Source organism: Zootoca vivipara, chromosome 13 (assembly GCF_963506605.1).
Source record: "Zootoca vivipara chromosome 13, rZooViv1.1, whole genome shotgun sequence".
NCBI classification, from domain to species: domain Eukaryota; kingdom Metazoa; phylum Chordata; class Lepidosauria; order Squamata; family Lacertidae; genus Zootoca; species Zootoca vivipara.
Window position 1 is genome coordinate 20,638,889 of NC_083288.1, and position 21,440 is coordinate 20,660,328.

The window sequence follows — 21,440 nt, forward strand, 5'->3', positions numbered from 1 at the left end:
TACACCAAATTCACCAAAGCCTGTGCAACGTCTGACAGTAATGAAAGTTGGGCAAAAAATTAGTAAGGTTTATTTTAGCAGTACGTTCCAAAGGTGTGCTTTTATAGATATATTATACAATACTACTTCCAAAGCTATAATTTAATATAATATTATTATGTCTACACTTTATATGTTGCAATATTCTCTGCTTCTAAAGGTTAGGTGAGGGCAGTTATATATAGAAATTTATTATTTTTATTATCACTTGGGGTCCACATTTCCTCCAAGGAGTTCAGAGTAGTGTAGGAAGGAATCCCACACAGTCTTCCACCTAGTTACTGTCCAGGCCCAGATCCATGTGGCTTGAGAGATGGGGCTTTATTGGATTTGACCATTCCCTTGGTCTAGAAATAAATACGCATGCACTGAAAGCAAGACAAATAAAACTGATTGCTTTCCCACTCTTGTTAGGAGAGTAGATACCGTAGCTTCCACAAGATCAGTCCATAAAAAATTTCCACTCAAGAGTTCACATCCTCTCCATTATTGGTTTTGGCAACAGACTAAAAAGAGACTGGCCTGCACCCTAAAAGATTGTTCTGTCTCTTCTGTGAATTTCAGCATGATTTCTGAAAGTCATCTTGATTGTTTCATGCACATGCCAAAAAGATACACAGGAGGTGTGTTGTATAAACACACAAAGAAATCCTAACCAGATGAGAAGCTCTGTATACTCCTGATGTGGCATGGGAGCAACCACAGAGGTGGCAGCAACCAGGACTGTCTAAGTGGCCTGCGCAGCAGCTCTAAGGTGACACACCAACCAGCTGCTTTTGTACTTTAGTAACCCAGTTCATGGAAGTATGGAAGAGCAGATGACTGTGGATGATCTACTGGATCTGAGGTTGAAAAGTGGACAGTGTGCAAGCTCTGAGCCTCACTGTAAAATAATACAGGAGATCACACATGCATTGCAGTGGTACCTTGGTTTAAGAACAGCTTAGTTTATGAACAACTTGGATTAAGAACGCTGCAAACCCGGAAGTAGGTGTTTTGATTTGTGAACTTTGCCTTGGAATAAGAACATGTTTCGCTTCCTGTTGAGTGTGTTCCATTTGTAAATTGAGTCCCCCCACTGCTATGGGAAAGCACGCCTTGGTTTAAGAAAGCTTTGGTTTAAGAACAGACTTCCGGAACAGATTAAGTTCGTAAACCAAGGTACCACTGTACTGTGCTGCTGGATGAATGCTGTTCATAGCTGCCAAGGCTCCCGTATTTCGCGGGAAACCCCCGGATTTTAATCCATTTCCCGCTGTTATCCCGAATAGAAAAAAATCCCGGAAACCCCCCCGGATTTCCTACCTGCCAGGGAGGCTCCATTTCGGGTGCCGCTCTGCCCATGTCTGGGCACCAGAAATCGGGCAGAGCGTCACTAGAAGTTGCTTCTACGCATGTCCAGACATGCGTAGAAGTGCTGCGCCGCTGCTGATCCTGCATTTTTCAGCGGGAGACTTGGCAGCTATGATGCTGCTGTGTCCTAAACAATCAGCCTATGCATACCCAGTGTAGCAGACCTCTGTGCTGGTTTGGCACATGGGCGCCTATGAGGCTTGTACTGGTCTGGTGGCTTACATGAGCAAGTTACTCCAGTAGTGGCTGCCCTAGACAGCTATGGGACCACAGACCTCCAGATCTCAGAATGACAAACAAAGTGATTTTCTTCATATACTTAATGGGTCCTGCCAAATCAGTTCATCATAGGCATCCCCACTGAAGCTCATAGGACAGACAGTTGCCCCATGGCCTGAAATTGGAAAGCTGTAGAGAGCTGGACTCTTAGGGAATAATGTTTCCCTCTGTTTCAACCAGCTTCCTTTTAAAGCAACCTTACTCATGCCAGCTGCCTGATGTCTTTATTAGGGGGGTGTTTCCCCTACCCCCTGCCTCTTTGCAAAGGGCACGAGCAAGAGTAATCCCTATATTAGTATAAAAGGAAATAATAATAAAAAATATCAAGTAACAAATGCCCTGTTACCCCTGCTCCCCCCCTTCCACACACACACACACACACACCCTGGAACATCCCCCCTCCCTCCCTGGTGCACTTTCGATGAACCTGTGAAATTGTAGCAATGGCCCTTGAAGTGCAGTGGGGGGAATGATTTAGGAGAATATTAAAGGCAGTGTGGAGATTCAAAGGCGCCTCTCTCGGGGAGATGTGGAGAAATACGCAGCACAGATGGGCTGCACAGATTAAACATTTCCGTCACATTGTTTCCAAATTGTGTTGCGGTGCCTGAGGGTTGGCACTGCGGTCAGAGCGGCGCAGCGGAGTGGTAAGGAGCCGCCACGCTTTTATGGAATAAATATTAATATGGCAGCACCACGTGATTTTCGCGATCCCATTGGCTTGGGGTGGTTGTGGAGGGGGGAGGAAGAGGGTGAGAAACGCTGTAACCAAGCTATTGTCTCTGAACTTGGATGCTTTTCTTTTTCTTTTCTTTTTAAATGGGGTAGGTGGAGGATAAATGGTATTAGGATTGTAAAGCACTTTGCAAACATAAGAAGAACTAATATGTAATCATGGAATTCTTTTAACCGGGAAGGACCAGAAGGTCATCAAGTCTGTCACTCTCCCAAAGCAGGGGCGGGGGGAGATCTTATATCAGGAGCATCCCAACCCCTCCAGCTTAGATGTGGGGGTGCACCCTGTCTTCAACATAATAAAAAAACAGGGGGGCATCTAAGATGGACACTCATTGTTATTTTTTAAAATCCCCCAAGGTAAGTAAAATAATACAAAGTGCTAGGACAAACCACTGATCCCAATCCAGCATACAAGTTTTTTTCAGTTCCAGGTAGGTAGCCGTGCTGGTCTGGCGCAGTCGAAACAAAATTTTAAAAAAATTCTTCCAGTAGCACCTTAGAAACTTAGTTGGTCTCTAAGGTGCTACTGGAATTTTTTTAAATTTTTTTTAAAAGTTTTTTTTCAGTTGCACAAGATTCTTCCTCCAAATGGAAGTTCAAGGAAAAGGAAAGGGGGGGCTCCTTGTTTTTAAATAATGCAATTGTCTGCAGGAAACAAAGGCAAATATACTAGCACTTTTGCACTTTGGTAGGGGAGCAGGATTCTCTTAATTCAAGCATCATTACAAAAACAAATGATTGTTTTTAAATTTTTGTTTTATTTGTTGATGCTGTTGGCTTTAAGGAATTTTGTGAAAATCCGAACAAGTTGATAAAAAAGTGGTAAATTTGACAAGTTGATACCAAACTTTTTTCATCAAGAAAAAAATTTTTTTTCTTAAATTTTATTATGTTAAATTTCTTAAATTTTATTATGTTAAATTTCCCCCTCAACATTAGGATGCATTCCCTACAAAACACAATTCCTCTTACACTGGTGTCTCTCGCCTCTTTCACCTCTGAGATTACAACTAAGCACCACAAGCACCACAAGCCCCTATCAAGAGCACATTGAGGCATTAGGGTACCTGTATTGAGGTACCTAAAGAGAGGGGGGGGGCTTTTGATTACTTAAGAAAACAAACAAAGTCAGACACTATTGTGCACTCTTTCTCTTCCTTCCCATGAGTGAGTCCACCATCTTTTGATGCCTGATGTGGAAACTAACTGGCATGCCCTTGTGTTCATAATAAACAAGGGCATAACCCGTTGGGAAGCTGTCCTGTATATGCCTGATTGAAATGAATGGGAGCTGCCAAAACCAGGCATCTGAGGAAGGCTTACCTTATTACACGACATCTCTGGTTCCAGTGTTCATCCCCAAATTGTCCTGCCTCCTCCTGGAAATAAACGGCACACTTTTTTTTTGCCTCTATCCCATGAAGTTCCTTGTGGGAGTTTTGCAGCGTTCTGATTATATTAATAGCAAAGAAGTAATATGGGATGGTTGTGCATGTTGTGTAGATTTAATAATTCATACTAATTGTGATTTATGGGAAGAAACGTTTGAATACGTAAAGAACCAGCCTAGGAGGAGGAGTGGTGAATGTAAACACATGGAAAGAAAGAAAGACAGCAAACTGGAATGTGGTTAAAGGCGTGGGCAGAGGATTTATTAAAGACAATTGAAGTATGCCACCTTTACCAAGACAGAGAAGGCTACTTGCCTGAGCTTTCATATTTATTTATTTTAATTTTGCATTTTCTATTTTACACATACAAGCAAAATTAGAACATAAACATGAAATCTCCTTTGACTTCCCTCCCCGCCCCATTGTCAATCTTAATATTGTGATTTCTCCCTCTGCATCTCTTTCATAAATCCATTCTTATAAATCCTTTATCATTCCATAGTTCAAATTTTTACCACAAGTTTTCTGTCAATCCTACCAAAGTGTGTAATTGTTTACAATAGTTTTTCAAGTAGATTGTAGACTTTCCCCATCCTTTATTAAACGCCTCTTCCTGATTTCTAATTCTTCCTGTAAGTTTTGCCATCTCGGCATAGTTCATCAGTTTTATCTGCCATTTCCTTGGTCAGAGTTGTACCATCTTTCCTTTTTCTGGGCTAACAGAGTCCACGCAGCTGTGGCCACGTACATGAATAGTTTCATCTGGTCCTTTGGAATCTCTGGACCTATAATACCTAAGAGAAAAGCTTCTGGTTTCTTAGGAAAAGTTATTTTCAACATTTTTTTCAATTCATTATATATCATTTCCCAGAGGCCTTTTTTCATCTTACATGACCATATGATAAAAAGTTTTTCTTAGAAAACACTTTTTGTCTAACTCAAACACTTCATTAAGCTGGTGATATTGCAACCAGTGGCAGAGGAAGGGGGGCGGTCCGCCCCGGGTGTCATCACTGAAGGGGGCTGACAAAATGAGGGTTTTTTAAAAAGGGGGCTCACAAAACTTTTTAGGAGTGACGTAGTGGCTTAGGCGCCTGCAGGTTCTGCACTGCCTGAAACGGCAGCGTGGGACTTGTGTCTGTCTACTGCCTCTCCCTCAGCTGCCCTACAGCTGAGGGGGAGGCGGCAGAGAGGCTCCAAAAGTCAGAGAGGCTCACCCCACCCCCATCAGTGCAGATCACCCCGCCCCCATCAGCGTGGATCGCCCCCGGCTGCAGGACACACCCCGCACCAGGCACCCGAGCGGCTAGCTACACCGCTGATTGCAACCAATCAGTTACTAATTCTCTTATATCTTTGAACTCCTTAATTTTAAATCTTGATCTACTTTTATTAATAATTCTTTATATGTTGCCAAATCATTTCTCATAGTCCTTTTTTTTACCCATATTGCTTCAGGTGGGGAGAGCCACCATGGTGTTTTGTGTTCCAATAAATTTTTATATTTGTCCCATACTTCATACACCGGTTTCCTTATAACATGATTCAGGAAAGCTTTATGTCATGCCACAAATAGGCGTGCCAGCCAAATATGTTATCGTGTGTTTCAAGATCTAATATGGAACCGTTTTCCAGAGATATCCATTCCTTTAACCAGCAAATACAAGGCGCCTCAAAATATAATCTCAGATCTGGTAAGGAGAATCCACCTCTTTCCTTGGCATCTCTCAGTGATTTATACTTTATTCTTGGTTTCTTCCCCTGCCAGATAAATCTAGTAATAGCTTTCTGCCATTCTTTAAAGCATCCTGTATTGCTGATCACTGAGCATTCTAATTAATTTGTTGCTTATTTATTTAATAAATTTATATCCCATGCCTTCAGCTACTGAGGTTCCCAGAATGGCAAGGTGTTTTTTTAAATAAAAGGTGGTATATAAATTGTAGTAGTAGTAGTAGTAATACTGTTGTGACTTATGACTACCATTCAGGTTATGACTTTGTTGCTCGTATCCATCAGTCCCGAGAGACAATGGAGTGTGCCTCCAGGGGTGAAATTGCTGTGTTAGCAGCACTGAAGTGAGCTCCCCAGGGTGCAAGCCTGGGCAGTGTGTATGGTGGTCCTGAGCTGCCAAGATGACAAGACCCTCCTCTTAACCTCGCTGATGTGGTCCAAAGGGAAGCATAGCAATATGTTTGGCACCAGGTTGGCTGCAGGAGTTGCCAGAAGGAGTCATGCAAAGTGCCACCCAACTGTCTTAGGGACTCCACTCTGGATTTATGTAGGGTTTACTCCTTAGCCTTTTCTTCTCCTGCAAGGCAACAAAGTTTTAGGATCAGAGTGTTCCTTCTCCTAGATGGGCTACCTTCCCAGGTTGACAAGGTCCATCTGCCCCTCACTTCCCTCTACAGCATGTGCAGAAGCCACCTTCTTGACTGTTGGACCCACAATTGGTCTTATCCACTCAATTCCCCAGAGCCTGGCTTCACATGCAGGGAAAGTCCCTGAACACCGAGGGTTTGAGTCCCTTCAGCTACCCTCATCTGGTTTAGCTGGCCAGTCAAAGCCATTCCCTGGCTCTGTCACATGCTGACAGCTTCTAGGAGCCACAGGTGGGAGCTGAGTGCAGGGTGGGGACCAAAGGTGGACGAATCACCCCAGAAGGAGCACAACATGCCCCCCACCAGAAGCAGTACCCTCCCCTAACACTCCATACACCTCTGTTATGACATTAATGTTATGACTAGATATAACATTAATGGTATGAATCCTTGGGGGAATCTATGTGCCATTGAATTGTTTTTGTATCTATAGGAAAAGGTATGATCAGGGACACTTGTGCCTGCCAACTGTCTAATCACAACTCTGATGTGAAGTGCCCATATTGAACTAAGCACTCTCCAGATATGTCCAGGGTTAGTTTATAGAACATGTTGTGTCCGCCAGCACTTCATAACCAGTCTTCAGCACTTAGAAGTTAAAACAACTGAGTTCACTCTGAGATACAGGTGTTTGTGAGAAATAATCACATAGCCAGAAATCAAGCACTCGTTCAAGCACCAATTAGAACAGGAATGCATCACCCATACTGCTGTTCAGAGGGAGGAACTTCAAACAATTCCACACAAGATGCAAATAACACATTCCTAGTCCACGGAATCAGGTAATGCCAGAAAACCAATCATGTCCCTCTACCTCCTTTAAAGCTCTCAGAGCTGCTGCATATCCATATTCTAGTCTATCAGGCACACTGGTCTGAAGGGAAAACACACTCCAGCAGAGCAGAGCCTTTAAGAGGTGTGACCTAGGAAAAGTCCCAAGGAACAGATAGAAAAGTCTGGAGGGTCTCATTAGGTCCCTTGGATTCCCAGTCTTCATTTATCTGTGCTTATTGTTGAGAGGTTTCTCCTAATGTTTAACTGAAATCTACCATCTGTAATGTAAGCCCATTAGAACTAGTCCTGCCCACTGGGGCAGCAGAAAATAAGTACCCTATTCTATAAGAGAGCCCTTCAGGGATTTGAAGTTTACTCTCATATCTGCCTTCAGTCTTCTCTTCACCTGGCTAATCACACCCAGTTCCCTCAACCTTTCATTGTACAACTTTTGCCCTCTTCTGAACCTGTTCCAATTTGTCTGCATCCTTTTTAAAAGTGTGGTGCCAACGGAAAACTGGGCTGAAACTAACAAAATGAAATTCAATATAGACGAATTTTTAAAAAATCAAATGCACAAGGATAGTATGGGGGACATCTGGCTTGGCCACATACAAAAAGGATCTCAGGATCTGGTCATTGACCATAATGATAAAGATTTGATTAGATCTCAGAATTATAATCAGTCACAAGCTGAACATGGATCAGCAGTGTGATGCTGCAAAATGATGATGATGATGATAGAATTTTAGGCTGCATTAGTAGCAGCATAGTTTCCAAGTCTTTTTTTAAAAAATCATTTTATTTTGCACTGGTCAGACCTTATGTGCAGTACTGTGCCCAGTTATTCTGTAAAGGTGATTACTAGCCCTAATGGCTATACTGTGCCTTCACAGTCAGTGGCAGCAATGCTTCTGAATATCAGTTGCTGGAAACCACAGGAAGGAATAGTGTGCTTGTGTTCAGATCCTTGTGGCACCATGCTCAAAAACATGATCCAGGTTGATGAGAAACCATTGATGAACATGCTCGATTTCCCTCATTCTGGATCCACCTGGTGGGATTATTGTATATCCTGCATTTAACCAGTTTGCTAACCAAATATCATGGGGAACTTTATCAAATACTTTGCTGAAATAAAGATACATTATGTCCACTACATTCCCACAATCCACTAAGCTTATAACCCAATTAAAAAGAGAAATAAATCACTAATCATACATTGTTACACAGATAAACTGACTCCCTTTTCCTCTGTTCTGGTGTGTTCCAAGGTATCAAAGTCAGACTGGCCACTCTGTAATTTCCCAGATCTTCTCTCTCCCTTCCTCATCTCTTTTTTACCCATCTCCACACTGTGAGGTTCCACACACTTCTCCTCTTGGGAGAAGACAAAAGCAACTCCTTCCCTGGTTGCAGGAGTTCCTGATATCCCAGAGGAAATGGAAGTAAAGTACAAGCTCCTATGAAGAGATGGGGCCCCTTCCTGACCCCAATATCTAGGACTAAGAAGGCTAGACTTCCATGGCAGAGGCCACGTCATGACTTTCTGCCTGACCATGAGGCAACGTGAGGCTGTCATCTCAGAAAATAGGTTTTGGGCACTAGAGAGACAGACACAGAGAGATCTCATTCATAGAGCACTACCTATAGGGACGTTTCCCTATGCAAGCCCCGTTGAAATGACTGGGGGAGGGAATCTGCACAGGAGAAACATCTTGAGCTGTCACTGCGGCTTCCTGGGGGACATTCATACTCTAGCACCTCTCTTTCATTCTCAAAAACTAGCCACTGTGCTCAGGTTTCTTCCTTTCCAGTGTTAAGCCCTAAATTTTGTTCTGAGCCAGCTTTCGGCCCCGGGCCAGCTTTTGAGGTAAACAGATGTCTGCAGCGACCCAATATAAAACCCTCCCATGTCAAGCGGCCCTCCAATAATGCGTGACACAGCTCACCTATGAATTAGAGGCCTCCATTTTACTAACAATAATGTATGATGCTCCGGCACTAATAATGGGGCCAAGCAATCATATACCGATAAGCCTGTGATTGATTTTGGCTTTTCTCCTCGGGCATCCATCATCCCGCCATTGATCTTCTGTGAGCGACTGGGGCTGATTAACTACATCGCCAAAGTAGGATCGGGGTTGTTTACGAGGCGCTTGGACTGTAACTAGAGCTAAGTTGGGGTTGAGGAGTAAATATTGCTAGATCAGCGTTGGCAAGGTGGGGTGTTTTAGAACAGGTAATGTCTCACTATAGAGAAAAGAGTTTGCCTCCAAACTCCAAGGCTTAATCAGGAGCTAGGATGTATTAGCCCCAGAATCTGTTTTCCGTGCCAAGCAGAGCCAGCCCATGACATTTTGGCACCTGAGGCAGACCCCAGAATAGCATCCCTTTCCCACTAGGGAAGAAGGGACGAGGGAAAATCTACATCAGGAACAAAGGTGGGAGGGAGATCAACATTGGGATCTGCTGCCCCAGTGGGCCGTCACCTCACCTTGCCTCATGTGTGGGCCAGCCCTTGTGCCAGGGCTCTGCTCTGGAGAAAACAAAGTACATGAAAAAGAGTGCCTCTGAGCATGTGTAGTGATTCTTTCCATTTATAGTGGGGGCAGAGCTGTACATGATGAGAAATATGGGGCTACCAGCAAAAGCAGAAGTTCTGTATTGAGTTCTTCCTGCTGCGTAACGTGTAGTAAAACTTAGCCAATTTCTTGATGTCGTGCTGCGTGTTTCCTCGTCATTGCTTCAAATCAAATTCCTCACATCATGGAAGGATTTGCCACATCCTGGAAGACAGGATATAAATAATTGCAATAAATCAATAGAGATAAATCACTAGTTGTCAGTGCCAAGGAAAAATGCAACATGATGATGGTATCAGAACATGCTGTTAGTTTTACTACAAGTTATGGAGGAGGAAGGGGAGAACTCAAAACCAGACTGCTGTTTTGGATAGTGTCAGGGGATTGTTGCGGCTACTCTTGAGTAAAGACGCTCCATTCTGCTCTGTCTTTAAGAGCTTTATTGTGCATACTATTTACAGTGCAGAGACACCAGAAAACATGACTGCCTAGTCTGATTCAGAACCCGGCAATGGCACTTGTCTGCTTTTGCGCCAGCATAATAGTCTGGGAACCCCAAAACACTGCCCCCTTGCCCTACGTCTGGGTACATGACCCAACATGGGCGCCGGAAGGGGTTGCGTTCCTTCTCCCGTCCTTTGGCTGGAGCGTTGCAGAGGCTCCGACACCTTGCTGCGCTGTCCTTCCTCCTCTGGCCAGCTGGGTCGGTGCTGAGGCTCTGATAGTCTTGGAGCCCCCTCTCCAATCCTCATTCCCTCCTCCTGACCCGCTGCTTGCGCTGTCACTGGGTGAAGTGCTGGTCAGGATGACTGGGGGAGGGTCCCTGTAAGGAGTCCCCCTGACAGATAGCAACCCCATGTCTCTCATAACACGTAGTTACACTTTGAGTAACCACAGGGTATCCAGTGCATACACTTCTGGGACCAAAGGAAGGAATTCCTTTGAGTGTTTATTCCTGACACCTCTTGTTTCCAAAAATTAACCAACCTCTTCGGTGATTGACTAGGAATTCAGCCCAGGCTTCCTCCTCCCTGTCAATCTTGCCTGTGGCCATATTGTAGTTTGCCGTTCCCGTCAACAGCTTAGTTCAGAGTTCTGCAAATTGTCTCACTTATTCCACTGTCAGTGCTGTTGGCAGCTCATGCAAGTGGGATAAATTTCGCAAGAGCTTAGCCCTAAATCCCAGTGCAAGCGTAATTAGGAGAATATAGATTCACATTTTTGGAAATAAATTGTAGCAAGGAGGACTTGCTTGAAAAAACACACACACACTATGAGTCAAATTCATTTTTGCTCTTAATTATTTGCAAATGACAGTCTGTTTCAGTACTGCCTCACTGACAGGCAGCCTGCAGGAGATGCTTACTTACAGAGATGCTGCACATGTAATGCACATGAGATGCTAAACAGTAATATTTAAAAACACTCACTAAATGCACTTCACCCATCATGAGTAGCAGTTGTGAAAGCTGCTGCCAGAATCAGAGGCATTTGTGGTTAGGGATACACATTTTAAACATCACTCTTCCTGCGTAAAGCATTTGCGACTCATAATGGGGCTTCTCCTTGTCTGCATGGGGGGGTATATATAACATCTAAAACTGGCCTTTAACAAGCAGCAGGTCTTACCTTGGTTTAGCTCAGCAGGTGAACATGTCATGTGCATGCAGAAAGTAACAAGTTTGTTCCAAGGCATAGACATCTCCAGTTACAAAACCTCACCGAGTAGGACTGGGAAGGACCTTTGCTAGAGAGCCATCACCAGTCAGAGTACATTGCACTGGGCTTAATAGACCAAAGGTCTGATTTAGTATAAAGCACATTCATAATATTCCTATGACCACTGAGTAACTGCAACCAGCCGCTGCATCTGGGCTTACCGAGAAAGAACTCAGTGGGTGACGACTTCCCATTAGATTTGCACCCCAGTAATATACAGGCACACATATTTTATACAGAAAGCGAAAGAGCGCTGCAGCCCTCAGGCTGTTTCTGCCTTGCCCCTCAAAGACGTATCAGTGGTCATCTTGGGTAGTTGCTGAGCTGTCATGCAGAACGCTCTACAAATAGGGAAACAGTGGGGATGGGGGCAGATGGAAATTAAAAGCGAGCGGCTCTGTAGCAGGGGTCTTCATTCTCTTTTCCGGCTTACGAGAGCTGCCTGCTGTTTCCTCCTAGTCTTACTCCCCCTACCCCCTGCCGCTACCTGCTTGCTAAGGCATTTTCTTGCGGCACGGTAGAGAGAGTCCAGACATCGAGACAGGAGGCATGCAAAGGACACCCGTGACGCTGTCGAAAAGCAGTAAAGCAGCCGCATGAGAAGGCTGAGAGTAGCCAAGAAATGTCCCCCTTGTTGCTTGTCGGCATCCTATTTTGGTTTATATGTCCTTTCCCATAGGTTCAGATATTGTTTTCCCATTAGTTGGTGTACATCAGCAACATAAATTCTTCTATGTCTGTGCATGTGCAATCCCTCCACGGACCCCCACGCCCAGGAAAGATTGATCCGCATGCAGCTGTTTCAGCTTTGCTGCTGACAAGAAATTTGGGAGCCAAGGGATGGGGAGAGAAATTTTGCATTTCATTTTTACTTCCTTTGCATATTTTTGCTTCATCTTTTTTTAATCGGCAGGGACGCCACCCCTGAGCTAAGCTTATGCTCTGTTCTTGAGATCCTTTTACACATCTTAGCTAACACACACACACCTCTTTCAGTTCATGCAGTCAGTGCAGGTAAGGTGAAATCTTGTGATCCCATTTGCTAGGCCACTGTTCAGACTTCAAGCCAAGAACATTACAGATTTTCCTAATTTTTGATACTACATGCCTCCACTTGATTTCACTACTTGGCACACCAATTTTAGGCAGTCTTTCAATGTACCTTTCTTTCATAGGAGTACCAATACTCCTATGAATCAGGGAGTGCAGGACACCTGAAGGACGTAACATTTTAGCCAGGATATCCCTTTGTTGAGACCTTTTAACCTGGGACCAGGAGAGGGGCTGGGAATAAACTCTGTATATTTCCCAAAATCCACTATCATTTTTGAAACTGAACTCTGCTTGGGATGCTGACCTCAAAGTTACAGTGCTTAGACATGTTACAGTGCTGAAACATGCCTGCAAAATAATATTTTAAAAGCCCCTGTTCATGCTGGATTGCTGTAGGACAAACTCAGCATTCTTGCTGCCCTTGTTGGCATGAGGCAGGGGTGTCCCTGCTAACTCTAAGCTACAGTGCACAGGTCCTGGAGCACACTCTGCACGGGGAGCCAGCTACCACAAAAGGAGGCTTAAGAGCCTCGACTCAGGGTTGCTGGCTGTGGCATGGGGAGCCTCTCTTGAACTGAGCCACCTTTTCATTTCAACGTTTTCTGCTGAAGAAGTCACCCTCTCCATCACCCCATACAAAAATATTCCCCCTCGCTAAGCAAAGCCCAAACCTCCGGCATCAGCAGCTTATGGAGGGAAGCTGGCAAATTAGCACCTCCAGACGCAAGGCAGGGTTCACCTCGGGCCGGGGCTCTGCCAGTGCAACTTCCTCCATTTTAATAGTTTAATAAAAATTAGCATAATTAACGAACATCTGTATGATCCAGAGCGGTGCAATTTGGCACTCGGAAACGAGAGCTTAAACATTATTGCTGGGAGTTTAATGTTGTTTTAATTCTTTTTGGCACAGCACAGGGAAATAAAGCGCCCGGCGCCGATGGTTCTCGGCTTGTGCTCATTTGCATTCCATTCTTCCTTTTTTGATTATGAACAATCACTGGCTCCCCAGCAATCCATCAAAGCCGAAATTGTTTTAAAATACCTCACAGTGCTCAGGCCAAGGCAATGCTTGGAAGAAGGTGGGTCCAGTCTCAGTCTTCGCCTTTTACACCCATCTGGCACAGTTTCCCTTTCTCTGTTTTTTCCTGGTACCTTGGGCTTGTTCACACACACATCTACATCACTTCATTACTCCGTACTTGGCTATGTTAGCAGAATGTGTGAACTGACTCTGAGCTGAAAAGCATTGTGCATGAACTGACATCAGGTGATATGAAAGATGTTTGTGGTGATTAATCTATAATGGCTCATTCGCCATGCATGTCACCATTAGATGCTGCGTAGTCAACAAGTGATTAACATACTTGTGTGAAACAACCCATAGCCTTTATACTGAATGCTGCGACACTTGTCTGGAAACCCTTCAGCTTGCAGCGTTTTGCTCCTAACGTGTGTGAGAGAGAGGTTATTCTAGAGAAGAAAGCACTCTGAATGTGCACAGAGGAACTCTTCTTTACTATTACTTCACATATCCCTGCAGCTATTTAAGGAGCAAAATGTAGGGCATTCTGCCTCACCCAGTGTCTGGTGGGCCAACAGCTGCAAGAATCATGTATTGCACCGCTAAGGGAAGTGTATGGCCCCACTCACTGGCTAGAGAGCTGACAGTCCCGGATTCTCCACAGCCAAATGGCCTAAATGGCCTTGGTCCAGTATACCTGAAGGAGCGTCTCCACCCCCATTGTTCTGCCCAGACACTGAGGTCCAGTACCGAGGGCCTTCTGGCAGTTCCCTCATTGCGAGAAGCCAAGTTGTAGGGAACCAGGCAGAGGGCCTTCTCGGTGGTGGCGCCTGCCCTGTGGAACGCCCTCCCATCAGATGTCAAACAGCTACCAGATTTTTAGAAGACATCTGAAGGCAGCCCTATTTAGGGAGGCTTTTAATGTTTAATTGATTATCTTATTTTTCTGTTGGAAGCCGCAGATGGGCGCGGTATAAATAATAAATTATTATTATTATTATTATTATTATCATTATTATTATTGTTATTAGTAGTACGGTAGTAGTAGTAGTAGTAGAATAAAACAGAACTTCTGCCAGAACTTGCAGTTCTTCTGGGTACTGCAGCAAAAGGCTCTACTGTATATGGACAAGTTTGCACAATCAACAGGGTTAAGTGGTAGATATTTTTCTGCAGGCGGAAGAATACAGCTTGAATAATATGCAAAAACAAACACAACCCTTTCCCATTAGAAAACTGGTGCATCGTTTATGTACAGAGAATCTTATCTACGGTATGAACATTAAGTGTTATGGTAAGTTAAAAGTAGTTTTATTTGGTGCAGCATTTGTGAAGGAAGAAATACAAAGTATTTGCTTTAATGCTGCTTTATTCCAACAGGTTTATTTTATATGTTAGACTCTTCAGTTGTATTTTTATTGTTTTAATGCAATTAATTATATCCTGTCTTTCTACAGCAGGGGTCTCCAAACTAAGGCCCGGGGGCCGGATGCGGCCCAATCGCCTTCTAAATCCGGCCCGCGGATGGTCTGGGAATCAGCATGTTTTTACATGAGTAGAATGTGTTCTTTTATTTAAAATGCATCTCTGGGTTATTTGTGGGGCATAGGAATTCATTCATATTTTTTTCCAAAATATAGTCCGGCCCCCCACAAGGTCTGAGGGACAGTGGACCGGCCCCCTGCTGAAAAAGTTTGCTGACCCCTGTTCTACAGTGTCCAAGGCAGCTAACCAAAAATTACATCAAATTAAAAGTTCAAAAAAATATTAAATGAGAAATAATAATTCATATTGTGATTTTAAATGCATGTACAGAAGTCCTGCTCTTTTCAGACCACACCTGGAGTACTGCGCCCAGTTGTGGGCATCACAATTTAAGAAAGATATTAACAAGCTACAATGTGTGCAGAGGAAAACAGCCAAGTTTATCGGGTCTGGAAACCAAGCCTTAGGAGGAAGGGTTGAGGGAATTGGGTATGTCTAACCGAGTGGCACTGTGGTCTAAACCACAGAGCCTAGGGCTTGCCGATCGGAAGGTCGGCAGTTCGAACCCCCATAACGGGGTGAGCTCCCGTTGCTCAATCCCTGCTCCTGCCAACCTAGCAGTTCGAAAGCACGCCAAAGTGGAAGTAGATAAATAGGTACCGCTCCAGCGGGAAGGTAAACAGCGTTTCCATGTGCTGCTCTGGTTCGCCAGAAGCGGCTAAGTCATGCTGGCCACATGACCCGGAAGCCGAGTGCGGACAAACGCCGGCTCCCTCGGCCTATAGAGATGAGCGGGCAACCCCAGAGTCGTCCACAACTGGACCTAACGGTCAGGGGTACCGTTACCTTTTTAACCTGGTGAAGAGGAAACCAGTTCACCCTCTTCCAACTCTACAATTCTGTGATCCTATGCTCGTTGGACACGATCCATTAAGTCCTTTAACTTTTCTATCAACACCAAGTGGCACCTAAGGCTGAGTATGTTGCAATTTATCCCGCCACTACCCAGAATGATGGACACGTGTATGTTTTACAATGATCAGTTCGGTCTTGCTGTAACCTTTCAGGCTGCTTGTGTGTGTGGCTCCCATGTTGGATTAGATGGGCCATTGGGCTGATCCAGGAGGCCTTTACATTCTTAAGAGTTCTGTGGCAGATGCAGGAGTCTAAGTGCATGGCATCAAGGCCCTTCATCCAGCTATTTCACTTAATTCTGTTCTTACTTCAATTCCAGGAGTACAACATGTATGGCTGGTGGGTCGGAGAGCTGAACAGCATGGTGGGGATTGTGCCAAAGGAATATCTTATGCCCGCCTACGATGTGGAAATATGAATGGCAGGTAAGACAAGGCTGAGTTTGTGTCGTTGGGCAACGATTGTGGCGGATCTCCTTCAGGTTTAATCGCCTGCCATGGGACAGTTCTCCTTTACAGTCTCCATATGATGTTCTTGAATAGTTGCTACTCACTTCAGTGCGGCTGATGCACTAGAACAGGCATGGCCAAACTTGGCCCTCCAGATGTTTGGGGACTACACTTCCCATCATCCCTGACCACTAGTCCTATTAGCTATGCCTGCACTAGAATTTGCCAGAGAACTGTTCTCAGATACGTCTGTCTCTCAGAACCAAGCTACACATTATAATAAATGTGTGGCATGTGTTTTTAAATAGCAGCTAAGCCCCCATCCTTGTTCAGTTTGAATCGGGGCCTCAGCACAGGCTGAGGAGTGGATTAACCCTTTCCACTGCAGTGCAGTTCCAATTAAAATTCTTCCCGCCTCACAAACTACTATTTGTTTCGAAAAGAAAAATGCTGTCAAACCCCCCCCCACACACACACACACTAAATACCTATAACTCCTGCTATAGTACTGAGATTAGGGGAACCTGCAGCTGCTATTTAAAGACACTGACAAATTCAAATATGCACTTAGCATGTAGTTTGGCCCTCACTCCGTTGCTCTTAATGGCACCTGAAATTCATCACCTGAAGTGGCTGCCTTACTTTTCTCATTTCTCATGGCAAGTCAAAAACTTTGAAGGAACTTTCATTTTGCATTCCTCAGCTGCTTCCCAAACCCATTAATGTTTCATCGGCTGATAAGTCTTCCCTCAGAGGTGCCTTGGAGTTAACTGAACTACACTTAAGATAATTGAAACACATATTGTGATTTTAATCAACCACCAGGAGGTGGTGCTGTTACTTGTGTTGAAGGGAATGCACCAGCTTTTGGGGGGGGGGAGGTGAAAGAAGGGATGCTCCAAAATGGTGGACAGTTGGCAGAGAAAATGGAGGGAAGCTCAGCAATTGCTCATTTGTATTCTATAACTTACCTGGTTCTGAAGATCCCTAAAGATCTAGTCCATTGATGAGAGACAGAGGTATTATATGGCTTATTCTCAACTATAGAGAGAAAGCAATTTTACTTCCCTTTGCAAATAATTGTTTTGTCTAGGCAGAGATGAACTGTTGGGTAATTAACTGAGAATCAGCCACCTTTCTGTTCTGCCTGATGAAAACTATTGAGCAACTCCAAAAGATAGCATATTCCCACAGTCATATAAGCTGCCCCAATATAATTGTCATAATATATAAACTACTTTCTATCTTTGTTAAACCTTGGTAATGACTCAGGTCTTATCTGCTGTTGACTAATGGGAAAGTGGCTCTGTGAACCACTGGTTTGTCTTGGGACAGTTGTTCTTAGGGTGGGACTACAAGGATGATCATGCAGTTGTTGGTTGCTGAGGGTTACCCCTGTCTGGCAGTGCTGCCCACTGATCTGGAAGCACAGCCCCTGATACCAGATAGCAAAGGAAAGATATCTAATCTCAACCATGCTCAGAGACACTCCTGTCTCTGTTATATGTGACATATTCCAGGTCTCTGAACCCTGGCATGAATTAATTCTTCTGAGGCTGTGTTATGGTGAGATGTAGCTTAAATTGAGCAGTGAGTGGGTAGATCCATATCCTTTCATTATTGTGGATAATATTCTCCAGCCCAAGAGCAGGCTGGGTATCTGAAACATTAACAGAGAGTTTGTTAAAAAGGCACTGCACGCAATGTTTCTTGAATGTCTTTTTACATAAGCCTGGATTAAACCTGGAGGAATCTTGTCTCTGGCTCCATCTTCTGGCCTCTCCTTTCTGCCGGAGCAAGCCAGGAAGTCTCCACATTAGGAGAAAGCATTAAGATTCATTAGGTGAATTTTGAGTTAACAGTGAAGTGGAATTCAGTAAGGTCATACCGTGTTGGCAGGGAGCACATTTATACAAGGCAGGGCTAGGGGAGGACTAGCTGGTTAGACAAAGGTGCTAAAAAGATGTAGGAGTCAAGGTAGAAGAACAAACTATATCAAAATACAATTTAAAATTTTACTGAATTTGTGACCAGTCTGTAGCATGGGTGCCACAAGTGGCACAGGCAGTAGAGTCTCATTGGATAGTTGCATGAGGACCAATTGGCCTGACTGTAGCATGGAGTCAGGTCTGGTTTCCTGCCTGCTCCCCATGTCATGACACTTAGAGGCAAGGCCACCTCAAGGCATGTGGATGGGGTGCAGTGGGGTGTAGTGTACGCTGCAATGGAATTATGAAATACTTTGGACTTTGCATGGGTGCCCTAGTCCAATAGATGGGCCACCACTGATTAATTAACTGCAAAGCTAGCTCCATGTTTGCTTGGACCTGGGTACCAGATTTGCTCAAGCAAAAGCGCACAACTCCATCACAAGCTGGATCCTTGATCCAGTGTTACATGCCACCCCCAATCTCTACAGCAGTGTGAGATTCCAGGTAGCTCCTGGTGCTCTTTACCCTGAGTCTGTGTTTTGCTTTTATGGTATATGGTTTATGATACAATGATACATGGTTTATTTACACATATATATATACTGTACAACATATATACAAGTGGGTCCTGCTTCCTCCACAGGCACAGCAACATCTTTGCCTTGCAGCTTGCCTTGCTCCCTCAAGTCACACCCCAGCTTCACATTGGCCTCTTTTAATACAGTCAGAAGTCCCACTGCCTTTGATTCTCCTGTTGTGTGAATGACTCATTATCCCTGACCACTAGTCCTGTTAGCTATGCCTGCACTAGAATTTGCCAGAGAACTGTTCTCAGATACGTCTGTCTCTCAGAACCAAGCTACACATTATAATAAATGTGTGGCATGTGTTTTTAAATAGCAGCTAAGCCCCCATCCTTGTTCAATTTGAATCGGGACTCAATTACTTTCTAACACGTGTTAATTTCAACTGAGGTGTCTAATACACAGTTTAGGAAGTTAACTTACTGTACTGGTAGTCTCTTGCACATGCTAATTAAAGGATTAGAAGTGCCTAGTACACAGCTCAAATGCACACATGGATCTGTCCTAAATATACATGAGTCTGGCTGTTTCCTGGTTTTAATACTGCAAGCCTTAATTAAACTCTAGGACCTACAAACCTATAACACTTTCCTCTGATATCCAGAGTCCTGAGATTACAGCAAGCAGGTGAGCAGGCTTTGTGCCAGATCCCCTCAGGTCACTTGCACACTCCTTAATTTACCCTCCTTGCTGGTTTCCCAAAAGCCAAGAGTGGTGAGTTGGAAATTACGTCAGGTCTGGGACTCTGCTACATAGGCCCTTTAAACGTTTATGAGCCCTGGGCAAACTGCTCAGCATTCATTGTGCTGGTGCCTTGTGGCAATTGATTGCCTGTATTCACTGTAGGTTTTTCATTTCCAGAAGGAAATTGGAGGCTTTCTTCATATAACTTGAAATTTCCAAGCAGGGCTTATTTTGTGAACCAAGAGCAGAGAGGCATCCAGTACCCTAAGGCTGGATGCAGTGGGTTACCAGTAGTTACCTAGAGTGAAAACCCATTTTTGAAGTTTGTGTTTCAGACATACATAACAGCAAGTCAAGGACCTTTTGTGTGGATTGATTGATTGATTGATTTACAATGAGCACAACAGTCCCCAGATATCACAAACGGAGGGATCCACATCAAGACTGATGAAATATTGTCAATTTTTTTTTAAAAAAATGGAATGGGAGTGTCTTGCGGAGCAACAAAAAACCTGGGCTGAATATGGGCTGTGGGTTGGCGACCTTATTGATCATTCTGTTTTCATAGTTTTTCGTCCCAAATGACCATCTTCACATTTATTTTATGTTCCCTCCTAGATAAGCTGGGTCTCATCTCTTCCAGTCCCTTGCATTGTTGACGCAACAAAAACACTTCCTAGAACCCCTCTTTGCTATTCCTAAGAAAAATATGTGCACATGAGATGTCCACAACCCAAATGAAATCTGCTGCAGAAGCACAGTCTCCTCTCCTGTTGTTCCTTCAGCCTTTTCCATTCTGAGATAGAGTTCTTCACACTCTATAGAGACTTTTGCTGTAGTACTTTTCCCTCACTTGGCACATGCTCTTGTTCTGCAGAAGGTGGCCAGACATTCCACATACATGATGGTGGGGGCAGTACTTGCTTTTGCAGAACACTCAATGGGGAAATGTGTTGACAATATTTCAGAATAAATACTTCTGTCATTTGCTGATTAGAAAGTGTTTATTGTGCAGAAGTCTCTCTCTCTCTTTCTCCCTGTGTGTGTGTGTGTGTGTGTGTGTGTGTGTGTTTATCAGCTAGTCAAGTTTTACTGCTTTAGCCAAAGACCAAAACATCCAGTACAGAATACAGTATAATTAGAATAAAACTCCAAGATCCCAAATAAAAGTTATGAGGGAGGCTGAAGAGATTTCATTTTGGATTTTATTCGTGCTTTAAAATATTAAGTATACTTATAATAAATATACACTACTTACATTAAGAGAAACATAAAGATTGAAAGACAACTGGGTAAAAAAAGAAATAAATGTTTCGTTTTTGTTGCTATTCATTTATTGCTGCATCGGAGGTGGGAATGTGTTTTAATAAGAAATCTGGCAGACACACACACACACACTGTCCTATAGAACAGGCCTGTATATTCCAGATGAACACACCTCACAGCCTTGTCAACAAGCTGCTTGACTGACCTGTTTTTTTCGGGTCCCAGGCAGGCAGCAAAGACAAAAGTTTTATTGAGCCCCTGTTTGGCTGTCATACATGGCTGCTAGCTGTCTACCTGGATAGGTCACAAGTTGGACAGGCTACCTATAAATATAGCAATACAGTACTGCGGTATGTAAAGGGGAGGAAATCCATCTGACTTACAAAGCATGGCTAGCTGTTTAGACCAAACTCCTGCCCCCTCCCCATTTTGTTCAAGATCTAGCTTTTTGCTCCAAAATCTGATGAAACCCAAAACTGATCAGCTTCAGCTTTAATAATTCAATGTAAAATGCAGGCAATTCCTATTTTCTAGAGTGGGAAGTGTTGGACTTCAAACTTGCCTTAACTCGAACTCAGATGTGCAGGAACCCCTTGCCTATGGATGGAGAGTGTCTTGCAGATGCTTAATGGGAAAGGTGAATTCTTTGTGCTGCTTTGCATGCTGAAGGTTCCATGGTCAATTACTGGCATCCCTCGGTAGGGCTGGGAGACACCTCAATCTGAAACCCTTGAGAGCTGCTGAATCAGAATAAATATTGCAACTAACACCACATCTTGGGCAAGTGCATGGA

The 21,440-nt window shown here is 44.0% G+C and overlaps 1 protein-coding gene across 1 annotated transcript in view; it reads left to right on the forward strand.

Annotated features, from left to right (window-relative positions):
• Positions 1 to 20,369, forward strand: part of SKAP1 (src kinase associated phosphoprotein 1) — a 293,527-nt gene extending 273,158 nt beyond the window's left edge. The window contains exons 11-12 of the mRNA XM_035134221.2: positions 16,053 to 16,158; positions 20,000 to 20,369. Coding sequence (XP_034990112.1) covers positions 16,053 to 16,151 — 99 coding nt within the window. The 3' untranslated portion in view covers positions 16,152 to 16,158; positions 20,000 to 20,369. The remainder of the gene's footprint in view (positions 1 to 16,052; positions 16,159 to 19,999) is intronic.
• The last annotated feature ends 1,071 nt before the right edge of the window (positions 20,370 to 21,440 follow it).